The sequence below is a fragment of the Patagioenas fasciata genome, chromosome 5 (genome assembly GCF_037038585.1).
Source record: "Patagioenas fasciata isolate bPatFas1 chromosome 5, bPatFas1.hap1, whole genome shotgun sequence".
Taxonomy (NCBI): domain Eukaryota; kingdom Metazoa; phylum Chordata; class Aves; order Columbiformes; family Columbidae; genus Patagioenas; species Patagioenas fasciata.
The window spans coordinates 15460702-15475158 of record NC_092524.1 but is presented as its reverse complement, the minus strand read 5'-3'; the positions used below and the strand labels follow the sequence as shown (position 1 = coordinate 15475158).

Here is a 14457-nt window from a genome sequence, read left to right as displayed (position 1 = left end):
GGTCAACGAGTGACAGTGGAGCCACAGATTTTATTTCCAATATCGATTCTTCTGCCAAGATGTTGTGACCTGGGTAAGTCAGTATCAGACACAAATTACATGAAGATAAACTGGACTTTCCCAGCCAATCTCAAGAGATGTGGGGTGGGCAGGTGTAAACACTTACCTGTGAAAACAGTAACCTGTGCAAACACTTACCCACACACTCCCAGGATTCACACTAATATATCAAGGGTTTCATTTGGAAAACCCTGGCTGTGAACGGGCTGCATATACAAATGAGGACCACACTCACAAAGTAGCATGCAGCTGCTTACAAGTGTTATGCCCTTTATATTGAGGGTGCAAGTCCACAGACGCATCGGGCATTAGCCAAGTGGAAACTTGACAAACATCAATTAAGTGATAAACTTGTCATCATTCTTTTATATCAGGATGTGGGGAAAAGCCACGCAACTTGCCTAGTTTCTTTTGCAATGGAGCACAAATCAGCACTGCTGTCCAAGCACCCTGCATGGCTCCAATTTATGCTGTAATGAAATGAAAAGAAACAAACAAATAGGGATACGGCAGCCAAACTATGGTCTCAGCCACCACAAGCTCAGTTCTTCTGAAGCCATGGGAGACAAAGTGACTCACTTCAGGCTGAGGATCTGCCTGGTGTCTCTAGTATGTGCTGAAAAATGTGCAGCTGGCTCAAACTTCCCCTCAATCTCAAGCAACAATTCAATCAGGGGCTACTTGCAACTAGCAAAAATGCACTCGTTTTGATAGATAATCAGAAATGTAATGCCTGATGCCAACCATATCTGTCTCCAAAACTGGTCCCTGGTGAGGGGCAAAAAAATGAAACCTCACCATTCAAACTTGAAAAAAGTCCCAAGGCCAATTCAGTAACATGGCTTGTCTCATCTCCACTCAGTCTTGGAAAGTACGTGGTTTTGCAGTAACCTATAGGAATTGTTTTTTGGAAGAAAGTGTAGTCTGCTGGTTGAAACAAGGCATTTCCATAAGCTTACAGAAAGATGAATCAAAACAGCCACCATCCTCATTAACAGGCAGATTGACAACTCCAGAGTCAGCCTGCGACATCAATGCAAGACACAAATTTTGCTTACCCAAAGAGAAACTGCTTCCTGTGCAACGCTGGGCCAGAGGCTGCAGTGCGAGCCCCCGGGCTCCCTGCAGGTACCCAAAACCCCCACCCCAGCACGCTTGCAGTCTTCCAGGAAAACTCTCGCCCAGCTCACCTACCACCTGTCAGTTTTGGTGGCATGTAATTCTCTCCCAGACACAGTTTTCTGCTCCATGTCACCTGGATACATGTTCATGTTCAGCATTACATAGAGGGATGCTCCAGACCGACACACTTGTCATTCAGAAACCTGCCATTATCGTAAATGCTATAAACTAAGGCAGTATAAGGAACCAATATAGGAAGGGCACAAGCAAGCAAGAAGCAATAACCATCACCTTCATTTTGGCCATGCTGCAGTAAGCAAAGCCTACATCTCTGCTCTAATTACAAATCCATTGGGCACTGTGTGACATGAAGGGCAGTAGGAAAATTAAATGCTAATATAATAGCCACTTAGGCCTTCAGGAGGGGAGTTATATAACTAATAATCTTTTTGCTGTTCAAGAGTTTCCACATGCCAGCAGAAGACAGGTTCCAGATGCCATCTTTTTCTAAGAGTCTAATTTCACTGGAATTATTATTTCCTCAGTATTATGCAGTTACCCACAGAGAAAGATAACTTTGGCTCTTCTGTCGCACTCAGTGTATTTTGGCTATAGATACTTGGACAGAAAAAGAGAACAGAAGAAATGCATCTCTGTCCATTCCGAGGAATTATGTGTAAGTACAGGCTTCTAAACTGGACCCATAACGTTAATGCACAAAGCACATTTTGAACAACAGACGCGTGTGATTTGAGTGATATACTTGAGTTAATGAAGCCTTTAACCTACAGCACTGCCTGCAGCAGTGATCGGCACTAACTGCTTAATGCATCCACATTGGGACTTGGAAGAGCATGAGAGAAGCCCACACTTTGTAGCCTCCAATCTCAGTTACCCATATCTAAGCCCACCCTTTCATAGCAACAGCTCCTGCAAGGAATGTCAATGTCATAGGAAGAATGCACAAGTTTAGTCTGAAAAAATAAATCATGGCACGTAATGCTATGCCTGGGATCTAGCTGGCATAAATCAGCACAGCTTTGTGCTCAGAAGAACCAAAGCTTTTAGGCTTCTCCCAAAAGGTGTGACTGACATAACTGTTACTAAGATCCTGCTAAGCTTCCATAAGGTACTGATTCCATCCCTTCATTGAGTTCAGATGTTTAGAAATCTTTTTTATAATTCGGTTAAGTTGGCTTGGTTTTTATACAAGTGCCATATTTCCATAATTGTCTTTGTGGTATATAAATGCACATGTTTACAAGCCTTCTTTGTAATAAAAATCTCAATTTATTATGTATTTAAGGAATCAAGAAAATTACAATGAAAGCAACAACACTGGGTATAAACAAAGAGAACATGTAAAATTAACCTCTCTACTGTAGGAGTTACTTCTGACTTGGATGGCTGCTAACATTTTATTCATTAATGCAGAAATAATACATCCTCTATTTAAGAAGCAAAGGCTGAAATAATTCCATGTGTTGAGGATTATAGAGCACGCTCTCTAATAATAAATCTTTAAAACTATGCTTAGACCTACTACTGCTACAACTGCCCATAGCAGAGTCTCTAAGCAACATGATTTACATCAGGTCTCTGTATTCACCTGGGTCAGTGCGGTTTGGCCCCTCTCAGAAACTCTAATGATATCCACCCGGTTCTCAAGCCCTATTCAATATTTGTTACTTACTGTTATCTTTCCAGATAATACCTTTCAGGTTTTTTGCCCAGTTTTTGTAAGTGACCTTCATACACAGTGACATCCTGCATCTACCCAGAGGGTGGACAAGGGCTGTTCCCAGGAAGGTCACCGGCTGCTTCCCACCTCGGGGAGAAGGGGTCAAGGGCTTGATTTGCTTGATCCAACCAAAACAACATATTCTTGCCCAACTCAGCTATCTCAGTTTAAAGATGCAGATACATCACATGGCAAAAGGGAATGGATGGTGATTGTTAATATATGGCTTCAAGGCAAAAATCTGTCCCAAACAGGGAGTTTTACCTCCCTCAAACACATAGGACTGCACTAGGCCAAGTGAAAGTCAGGTACAGAGGGGATGTAGGGATGAAAGCCCATAGTTCATCTTGCCGAAAAAGACACACCAGTATCATTTCTAACTTCCCCCCCCCCAAAAAAAAAGACCTATACTAACCAATTAATGTCTTTATGTTTCTCATGCCCTGTTTTCCTCAAGGTGGTGTGAAGCCCTATACTAAGTTTAACCCTAACTTTAGGGGAAAAACAAGGTTCCTTTGAGCAAGGAGCATGATGTAAATGGCAGAAAGACTGTATGTCTCCGGGCTCATCTCCTGCACGCTTGTAGCCCCTGCTGGCAGAGAGGTCCTTAGGGCAAGGGCTATCTCTCACAAGCTCATGCTAAAAACTGCTTAACCAATAGTGAAAAAAAATCAGGACAAAAATCACTAACAAGGCAGTCTCAGAAAGGACTTTTATTACGATGGGACCAGTGATGACTGAACAAGGGAATTAAACCTCACATATCCATAAAGCAAATGTGCTGTTTATTAATACTGCTCTCCAAATGCAGGCTCCCAGCCCACATGGCTTTATACAGAACAAACAGCTCTTAATCAGAACAGTATCAAGAATAATAATTTTTAAGCAGGATGCTCCTGCTTGCCTAGCAGAGCAAGCAGTAAAAGCTTCCCTCCAAGGTGACTTCCAAGCAGAGTGAGCATTGCTCAACAGCTGGAGCAGGACTGGCAGACTAATGCATCTTTTCTGCCACAGCCCAGTGCCAGGCAAGTCTAGACTCTGGCATCAGCAGGATTCCAGAGCTTTATACCAGCTGAACACCTGGCACAATACGTTAAAAGGCATTTTGGCCCTAGACTCGTTTATCTGTGGGCATGCTCCCCCCTCAGCACATCTGAATTGTGCAGCACCAGAGACAACAGCTTGGTCAGCTCTGCACAATACCGTGATCTCTCCTTGCACATAGCGCGGACATGCCAAACCCCTGGGCCATGATGCACACCTGACAGCCAGCGTAAACAAGCGGTCCTAGCCACAATCGCTCCCTAGCTTCCTCTCCATGGCGCATGCCTCCTTGCCTGCTCTCTTCCAGCTATCAGTTGTACAGCAGATCTGGAGCTCAGGGTTTCTGACTCTTGTTACAAGAGTGTCCTAAAGAAGGAAAGAGGGGGAGATGCAGAAGATCGGCTTGTGTGTAAGTAGTTAGGGCCATCTGCTGCGTTTTATGCGCAAAGGTCATAGCTTCAAAAACTGTAAGCAAAATCATGTCACTCTTGGCTGTGCACTTCTAACATCCTCTCCATTGAGGCTGATGCTGCAGTGTACTGGGAGAGGACATACACTGTAGACAAATCAATTCCTCTGGCTAACATGATTATGCCTCAGGTGCTGCCCCCACAGAGAGCATCCTTATCATATATCATAGCAGCAATAGCCATGCTGGCTCCAGACACCTGGTCTATCTATGAAGCAAAAGGCAGTGCAGCACAGAGATAAGGCCAGGGCCCCAGGAGTAGTACCTAGCTGTGGCCAGATCAATTGCCCACTGCTGCTCCCTTCAGCAAGCGACTTGCAGGAGGTAGGTCACCAGTTGTGCAGCCTCTCTGCTTCTCAGCCCCAGCGCAGCTCCAGCTGGCAGCTGTGCAAGGGCCACACCGCGGTCCTGGGCAGTGCACACCGCTGCATGACACCGTTTCAGCCTGCCCTTCGTGGACCACAGCACAGCGTGCTCCTGCGGATGAAGAGCGATGTGAAAACCCACTGAAGGTGATGTGCAGAAGACTGCTCCTAAACAGACTGAAGGCTGGTAGTCTTTTTTTTTTTATGAGCTCTTCGGAGGACCAGACGCCATCCACTCCCATCTGTACAGCCATGGTAAACTGCTGCAGCTCTGGTCACAGTTCCCAGGGTCATTGTCCCTCCAGCTCTCCGCAGCTTCACACCTGCGTTAGGTGCCTTTGGTGAAGCAGTCAGCACATCAGGGACAAAGCCATAGGAGAAATGTGCTTTGCTACGTGTCAAAAAGGCAAATGAGAAAAGCAGATTGTTTTTTTTAATTTTCCCTCTCAGGTTACCTTCCCTGACGCATAATTTCTGGTGCAGGTAAAGCCTACCAGTCTGAACTACATACACCCTTCCCAACACATCCTCATGGTTTAGTCATTTGCTGTCTCTTAAAGCTCAGCTGAAATACACTCTGCAAGACCACCCTGATTCACTAGCCTTAAAAACGAAGTACTGCCTCCTGTGGATTATGAATCAAATTCTGCCAATTTTTGAGCCATTCCAGTATTGTCCCAGCAAAAGATTTTACTTCCAAGGTACATATACACAATTCACTGTAACCAAAAGTATTACGTAAGGATGGATTTAGCTTACGGCACAGAAGCACAAAGATACCAAATCTCTTCAGTAATTTTTTAAAGGCATAACAATAAAAAAAAAAAAAAAAGTTTGGCACTCCAATGGTATAATTTGCAAGCTACTTCCCTCTGTCTCTACAGATAAGTCACCGCCGGGCTGCTGATGAACCTACCCGGTTAATAACTGCGGGAAAACTCATCTGAAGTATCGGACAATACAAGTTGCTGTGCAGAACTGGCAAAGCAATTTAAAAGTTTTGAGCCCTGGCTTTATGAGTTAAGAACGGGAAAGGGACAGGATTTCTACCTGTGAGAGAGAACGCAATGGGCTGGCCATTAACCACAGTATTTCAAAACAGGACGACAATGGCTCCACAAGGAACCAGGATACCTGCAATAGGTGTCAGTGCTTCAGCGAAGCACCAGGCAACTTTCCCACCAAGAGTTCGCGATTCTTACAACACGCATCAGTCTGCTGGTGTATCCAGACACATCCCTCGCTTTCCAGAAACAGGAACATGCAAAGCAGCATTTTGAACAGTACAGCTTCTCTGCTGTTCTGGCTGAAAGCATTTTGTCTTCTTCTAACATTGAACCAACCCACTTCACATGCAGGGCAAGGACCTGGTATTGCTGGTCCAGCCTGGCGTGAGCCACAGCTACTCCAGTTACCAGCTTTGCTCCATCAATCCAGCTGCGCTGCTACACACATCACCTATTGACAGGACAGCAGCGAGTCGTTACTTTATTGCTGGTTACATTAATTAAGAGTCATGACTCCCTCATGAGACAGGCAGGTGACACCATCCTCGTCTCACATCGTTAGACCGTGGAAGTGCCAGACTGGCTTGTCAGAGGACAAGAGGTCTGCCCAACGCGGTGGCCAACACAAGCCTTAGCCCAAGCTGTCACCTGGACAGCAAAGCCATTTCCAGATGGTAACACGGAGGTGCCAGCGAGGGCAGGGAGGCCGCGGGGACAGGAGGATGCTCCCGGGCGCTGCCACGGTGCAAGCCGAGGGCAGCTGGAGCAGAGCCGCTCGGAGCAGGTGAGCTCTGCGTGGAACAGATGCGTTATGGAGTCTTTTAAAAACATAACTGACACGAGGAAGAAGAGGAGGGGAGCCAGCGGGAGCACCGCTGGAGCAACAGCTGCCGGGGAGGGAACCGCCGCACGCCGAGGCCGGGGTGAGCATCAGGCACGCGGCGGGGGGGGTCTCCGCCAACGTTCGCTCGGCGGTAACGGTCGCTGCCTCGCGCCCCGGGCGCGCACGGGGAGCAGCGGCGGGAGCGGAGCACGGAGCACCCACCTCCTCGGGGGCAGCGCCCCGGGAACCGGGTAGGGGGCACGGCAGGGGGGAGAGGGGGGAGGGGGAGGAGGCGGATACTGCCCGGGGAGGCGGCCCTACCGGCCGGCCGTGGGAGGGGGTCCCGCTCTCCCCGCCCGCCGCGGGGCCCGCACTCACCACGGTGACGGGGGACACCATGTCGGCGGCGGGGCACGTCCTGCTGGCGCTGCTGCCCACCCTGCCCGCTGCTCGCCCGCCCGCCGGGGCGCGTTTTTAGACAGCAGTGACGTCACCGGAGAGGGGGCCCCCACGGCGAATGCGCTGCGGGGAGCGGGAGGGGGGCGGTCCCGGCCCCGCCCCGGGGCGGGCAGGCGCACCCCGGGTCCGCTGCCGGACGCAGCGCGGTTCTGTACGGCCCCCGGGGGCGGTGTCAGCGGCGCCGTCTCCCTCTCGGCGAGGCAGCCGGCAGCGGCCGGGTCCTGCGCCGCGTCCCCTCCCCGGGGGCGGCCGCAGCGGGGACACGGCCTGCAGGGTACCCGGGGGAGGCGGCGGGTTGCGCCGGTCGTTGCAAGTCCCAGTCGCTACCCGTTGCTGGGCCGAGGGAGGCGCAGGGGCTTCTTCCCGAGAACCGGCTGCCCCTCACCGGAGCGGGGCGCGTTGTCCTCCCGGCTGCAGCACTAGCCAGGGCTCGCTTCTCCCGCCGCTCGCTCTCGGCCGAGAGAAGCGTCGGCCCGCTGCGCAGAACGGCTCCCCTGCCTGCCGGGGTTGCAAACGGCCGGGTCTGACGCCCGCCTGCCCCTCGGTGCCCGTCCCGCCGCACCTTGGCGGTGCGAGGACACCCCGGGCAGGGCCCGCCCGGCCTTTGCTCCGGCACCGCCCGTGGCTGCTGGTGCCGCCGGTGCCAGGCACGGAGCGAGGGGCAGCACATATCCTGCTCTGCCTCGGGTCCCTCCCGGCTCAGCTTCCAACTCCGGCACGCCTGGTCTCCTGCCTGGACCCGCGCAGCCCCGGCCCCTCCCCGTGCCTTCCCGCGCCTTGTGCCCCCACTTTCTGCTCCTGCCCTTTCCCTTCGCATCCAGATTTTTTGCACAGACCCCTGTGGTCTTTCACCCTTTCTGCTTCCCCCTTGACTCCTCACCCGTCCCCATTTCCCCGTTTTTCCCTTTCCAGGGGTTTCCCTTGTTTCAGAGCTGCCCCCTTAACACTTTCCATCGCCTCCATCTTAAGACCGGCAGGTGCTTTCTGAAGGGCTGAGCCGTGTTTTCCAGCCCTGTCCCGGCTCCGAGCGCCTGGTGATTGCCCTTGTGCCCCACCCCGGAGCAGGTCCCTCCCCGCTCACCTCCCCATTCCCATCCTCCTGCCAAGGTCATCCAGAGGCTGCAAAAATGTTAGTGTTGGCAAAAGGATGGGGCGAGGAACATGTAATGTGGGATACTAGAGAGTGGGACACGCAGCTCAGGCTTGTTAAAGTCTGGGACTACCTTCAATTTGTTTTGACTTGAGGATTAATATTTCAGGATGAAGGAAGCCACTTCACATGTGATATGGTCTTGCTCAAAAGTTTCACTTCATAACAGGTAATTAAATAGTAAATAGTAGATTATTAAGTAATCTGCTATTTGCAGCCTAAGCTAAAGTCATGTTCAGTATTTATCACGTCAAGGGAACATTTTCTTCTATAAAGTAAAAGAATCTGTACAATTCTTTTGCAGTCATTGTGCAATAGATTGGTATCGTGTTTCTGAGGACAAAATGTATACAAACAGCAGTTCCAAGATCCCACAGAGGCAATGCGATTTGTATTGAGAGACATGTAAACAGAAGGCAGTGTCTGGCCCATCACCGCCTGATGGGACCGGGATGGATGCTGCAGCCTATTTAATTTATCAATGTGAGAGGGATTTCTATCTGAAAAAAAAAAAAAAAAAAAGAAACTGCATATCTGCATTATTAGATCAGAGAAGCATTGCAGTGAAATTTGTGGCAAATAAACCTCAATCAGATCCAAGTAAACTGTTCTCTGTACGGCAAAGACCCGTGTGGATACAGCCAGGGGATTGAGAGCTGTTCTTACAGTTTCAGTTAAAATGAGGGGAGTAACATTTTCATTAGGCAAGAAAGATAAGCTTTTCCTTTTTTTCAGGGAGCAAAATGAACTAGAGAATGGGAAGAAATTTCACAGCTTTTCACAATGAGGGCTTTGTCCTGCTGAAATCAAGGGGGACAGTCCCTAGCAGAAGTAGCACAAGGAAACAGAGGTATTTAGATGTCCAAAGATGCGTTAATTTGGTACCATACAGGATTTTCAGAAGGACCAATGAACTCTCAGAACTTGAGTTCCTAATTGCTCTTGAAAATCCTTCTGAGAGCTTGATTATGTAGTGGCATTTAAATACCTCAGAAAAAAATATATCCTTGGTCATTAGCCAAGCTCTTCATGTCCTTATCCTGGCCTTTATTTAAGTGACAAACCAGGCAGTGCAATGGGAAGGGCCATATTTGCTTTTGGGTATTGCCTCTGCTGCTTCAGAAGTGAGAGGAGGTATCAGAATGAATGCGGCTTTGCATTAGTTCTTTTTTTTCTAATGCAGTATCTGTCTTCACTGGTTACCAAATGAAGCTTCTCTGGATCTCGCAAATGAGGAATTTCTCCACATCGTTGATGCAGCCATTCAAAATATGTTAATACCTGGGGGTGGGTTTTCGTGCTATGTTATTAGCTCCAAGAAACCTATCAGAAGTGAAGAGAAAATTGTGTGTGTGTCTCAAACAGTCACTGGGAAACTCAATCTCATCAGTTTTGCTTGAGAGTGGATGGACATTTTGTGATTTCCAGACAGTTCCTTCCACAAATCTTTTAAAATAGAGATTCAGAAGTCCTAATGAGAAATATGGTATTTGTAGGTAATAAAGAGGTGGCTCCTATGACAAAGATTTTAGAACCTGAATATAAGGTGAATTTTGGGATTTTGTTTATTTAATACTAGACTAATTTTTTTTGTGATTATGTCCATTGTTCCACTATCAAAATAAGTGCTACATCAACAATAAGTAATTCCTTTTAAGTGAGGGACACCTTGGTGTATAAATTAGGAATTTGGATAGAAAATAAATGTTTTACATTTCATTTTATATTTTATCTAAATTACAATTTATCTACATTTTATTTAGATAACAGATATATTTTATGTTTAATCTAAGTTAGGGGCACCTTGGGGTATAAATTAGGAATTTGGATAAAGCAGAAATATTTTACTTTTTATCTAAATGAAAGCTCTGATAGAACAGGTCCTGGCATAACTCCACTCCATTCACTGTGGAAACTTCAAGCAGGAGATGAAGCAAGCAAAGGCAATGCAGGATCGATGGCTTCATAACGCAATAAGATTTGTCTTGGTCTGTTTCTGCCACACTACTTTTTCTATTTCTGCTGGTGGTGTTGCAGTTCCCTGTCCTGACCAGTGAAGGCAAGAGAGATCTCATGTGGCTCATCACAACATTTTGTTCTATATCGACTGCAAGGATTTAACAAAAAACAGAAAATAGTTCTAATTTGGAGGGTGTGTGGTATTTTTAACTTGCTGTCAGTAGGGAGAGAGCAGTGATTACAGGAGCACAAATTTATGGGGGTTGGGAATAGCAAAACAGAGCATTAAGTACTTCTGTGCATATTTGTGCTTGAGAATGCTTCTACTAGGCCATGTTTGTGGTGTGTGTCATGGTTTAGCCCCAGCCAACAAGCAAGTATCACACGGTTGCTCACTCACTCCTCTCCTGCCCGGTAGGATGGGGAAGTGAGGGGGAAAAAAAGTAAAACTCATGGGTTAGAATAAAACCAGTTTTAACACAACAGCAAAGGGAAGAGATAGAGACAAACCATGACAATAATATACAATACGAGGGATACACAATGCAATTCCTCACCCAGAAACCGATGCCCAGACGACTCCCAAGTAGCAATTCCCTCCACTGGCCAGCTCCCCCGGTTTATATACAGAGCATGACACTACATGGTATTGAATATCCCTTTGGGTCAGCTGTCCTTTCTGTGACCCCTACCAGCTTCATGTGAAAATTAATTATCCCAGCCAAACCCAGGACAATGTGCTGGGGAAAAAAAAAAAGCAAGCTAGAGAAGTCTTATCCTCAACAAAGTTGCTACACAAGCCAATTTTTTTCTGAAGGATCCCATGTTGTTCTGTCTGCTGCACATAGCCCTGTGACTCCGTGTGTGTGCAGTAGCACCGTGGCTTATGCAGGCCTATTTTTTATTTTTAAAATTAACTGCCGTAAATTTCAATAATATCTTGACCCTTTTTCTTCCCCTCTGGATTTTTTTCCACTGGTTCATTCTCCTGCTGGAGAAATCTAAGTCCGTGGACTCCACTAGTCCCTCCTATCTGAAGTGTCAGGAAGACTCAGAACTTCACGTTGTTAAACACAGTTCATGGACACCCAAAAAAGGCACGCTCTTCCAACTCTGCTTGCCTTCACAGTTCAAGGGTCTGTGGACTTATACATGAAATAGCATGTATGGGTGTTTCTAGGAAAGTGTTGGTACAACCACAAAGCTCTGTGTTTTCTAGCTGTTTGTTATTCAGGGAGATTGTCCTAAGCGCAGCAAAGGCTGAAAGAGCAGGTTCAGGTACCCCTGGAATGAGGGGACCCTCACCTGTCACTCCGCTGGAACAGGCTCTGCCAATGGGCCATGGAGGGACATGCTTCGTTTTGCATTTTCAGATTTACTGTTAATACCAAATTGCCTGGGAATTAACCTACTCAGGAACCAGAAACAAGTGTGTTATTAAGTTCTGGAAAAGTTTTAACTGAGACCCATCTGTGTGAGGTGCTCTCGAGTTGTGTGCTTGTTGGCTTCTTTGAGCACAGTACACCCAGATCCTGGGACAACAATGTTCATGTCATCTGCTGCCAGATGCATCCCATGTGGCTTTCTATTTTGTCATATCCAACTCTAGACCCATTTGTGGTTTGCATACAGGTCATTGCACTGATTCTGGTGCTTTTCATGTCAGGTAACCTGGTGTTTCCCTCTGCCTATGAGGACATATTGGGCTGTTTCCTTTCTATACAGATTTCTTTCCTGATGCATAGAGAAATTCAGAAAGTGCCTTTGCTTCCCTCATGATGTCCATTCCCATAATGATAATAAACAAAGTATTACATTTAGACTGCAGAATTAATGTCTGAGTGAAATAAAAGAGGGTCACGCCTCCTGAGAGTGCTTTTTCAGGCAATTTACTGAGCCAGAAAGACAACACATCATCTATTTATAGGCTTTGTATTTGAAAGTTTTCTTCCCAGGCATAAAATCACTTTGCTGTTTGCACTTCATGCATGTATATGTATATGGGAAAGTTAGTATTTCTAGAGACAAGTAGGTATATAACTAAGCAGGACCCAGAGTGCAGGTCCATTATGGGAATTTGCTTGTTTGTGATTGGTTTATAACCTAATAGACATCAAAAGCCGCACATTAAATTCTTATTTTAGAAGTTAATAGAGCAGGAAAACTATTCTATTTTTTTAATTCTCTATTCTACAGCATGGAAGTAAATAATAAAATCTTAAATGTTTACAGTTTGTAGAATCATAGAATAATTTGGGTTGGGAGGGACCTTTAAAGATCATCTAGTCCAAACCCCCTGCCATGGGCAGGTAAACCTTCCACTAAATCAGGTTGCTCAAAGCCCTGTCCAACTCAGCCTTGAACACTTCTGATCATAGGGCATCCAAAACTTCTCTGGACAACCTGTTCGTAACCACCTTCATCGTAAAAATATTTCTTCCTTACATCCAATGTGAATCTACACTCTTTCAGTATAAAACCATTGCTTCTTATCCTATCACTACAGGCCTCAGTAAAAAGTCTCCCTCAATCTTTCTTGTATACTAAAGGGCCACAGTAAAGTCTCCCCAGAGCCTTCTCTTCTTCAGGCTGTACAACCGCAGCTTTTCTTCACAGGAGAGGTGTTCCAGCCCTCTGATCATTTTCATGTCCCTCCTCTGGTCCCTCTCCAACAGGTTCGTGTCTTTCCTATGCAGAGGGACCCAGAGCTGGGTTCAGTACTCCAGGTGGGGTCTCACCAGAGCAGAGTAGAGAGGCAGAATTGCCTCCCTCAACCTGCTGGCCACACTCCATTTGATGCAGCCCAGCACACAGTTGGCTTTCTCAGCTGTCAGTGCACATTGCTGGCTCATGTCCAGCTTTTCTCAGTCCCTTCATCTCCCAGCATGTCTTGATACGAGGGGTTGCCCTGACCCAGGTGCAGGACAGTGCACTCGGCCTTGTTGAATCTCACAGTGTTCACAGGCCCACTTCTCAAGCCAGTCCCAGGTCCCTGTGAATGGCATCTCATCCCTCAGGCATGTCAACCACCCCACACAGCTTGGAGTCATCTGCAAACTTGCTGAGGGTGCTCTAGATCCCACTATGTCACTGATGAAGACATTAAACAGCACTGGTCCCAATATGGACCCCTGAGGGACACCACTAATCAGTGATCTCCATCCAGACACTGAGACGTTGACCACTACTCTTGTGATGCGACCATCCAGCCAGTTCCTTCTCCACCGAATAGTCCATTCATCAAATCCATACCTCTCCATTTAGAGAGAAGGATGTTGTGGGAGACCATGTCAAAGGCTTTACAGAAGTCCAGACAGATTACATCTGTAGCTCTTCCTTTGTCCACTGATGTAGATACTCCAACATAAAAGGCCTCTAGGTTGGTCAGGCACAATTTGCCCTTGGTGAAACCATGTTTGCTGTCTCTAATCACCTCCCTGTCTTCCATTTTGACATATCTTCCAGGAGGATCTGTTACATGATCTTACGTGGGCACAGGTGAGACTGACTGGTCTGTAGTTCCCAGGGTCCTCCTTTTTATACTTCTTAAAATGGCTAAAAAGTCCCCTTCTTCCAGTTGCAACAGACTTTGCCTGACTGCCACAACTTTTCAAATATGATGGAGTGTGGCTTAGCAACTACATCAACCAGTTCCCTCAGAACTTCACAATGCATCTCATTGGGTCTCACAGACTTATGTATGGTCAGGTTTCTCAGGCTGTCTCAAACCTCATCTTCACTATGATGAGAATGACTTCATTTCCCCAGCCCCTTCCTCGAGGTTCAGGGACTTGAGAGATGTGGGAAGAGACATCACCACTGAAAACTGGGACAAAAAATTGTTGAGTACCTTAGCCATGTCACTTGTCACTGCTTCTCCTGTCTTATTTACTGGGTGGGAGTAATACATTTTCTTTGATGTTGTTTTTATCATCACGGTGGTACATTTTCTTTAATCTGCCTTTTCCCCACAATGTATCTGTAGAAACCCTTCTTATTATTCTTTGCATCTCTTGCTAAATTCATCTCCAGTTGAGCCTTAGCTTCCCTGATTCCATCCCTATGCAGCCAAGCAGCATCCTTGTATTCTTCCGAGGATACATGTCCCTGGTTCCACTGCCCATGCATTGTTTTCTTACACTTTAGTTTGACCAGGAGGTCCTTACTTGGCCATGCTTCTTTCCTGATTTCTTACACGTGGGAGTTGAGAGCTCTTGTGCTCTAAGAAAAATGTCCTTAAAGAGCATCCAGCTCTGTT

At 46.9% G+C, this 14457-nt stretch overlaps 1 protein-coding gene and 1 long non-coding RNA gene across 2 annotated transcripts in view; both read right to left on the bottom strand.

Annotated features, from left to right (window-relative positions):
- The window catches only part of TMEM86A (transmembrane protein 86A), a 29811-nt gene extending 22670 nt beyond the window's left edge, over positions 1-7141 (bottom strand). The window contains exon 1 of the mRNA XM_065838067.2: positions 7010-7141. Coding sequence (XP_065694139.1) covers positions 7010-7030 — 21 coding nt within the window. The 5' untranslated portion in view covers positions 7031-7141. The remainder of the gene's footprint in view (positions 1-7009) is intronic.
- LOC139828087 (uncharacterized) lies at positions 3622-7003 on the bottom strand. Its single transcript, XR_011739296.1, has 2 exons — positions 5936-7003; positions 3622-5192 (listed from the first exon to the last, which is right to left on the bottom strand). It is a non-coding gene; the product is annotated as an uncharacterized lncRNA (long non-coding RNA).
- Positions 7142-14457: the final 7316 nt, after the last annotated feature.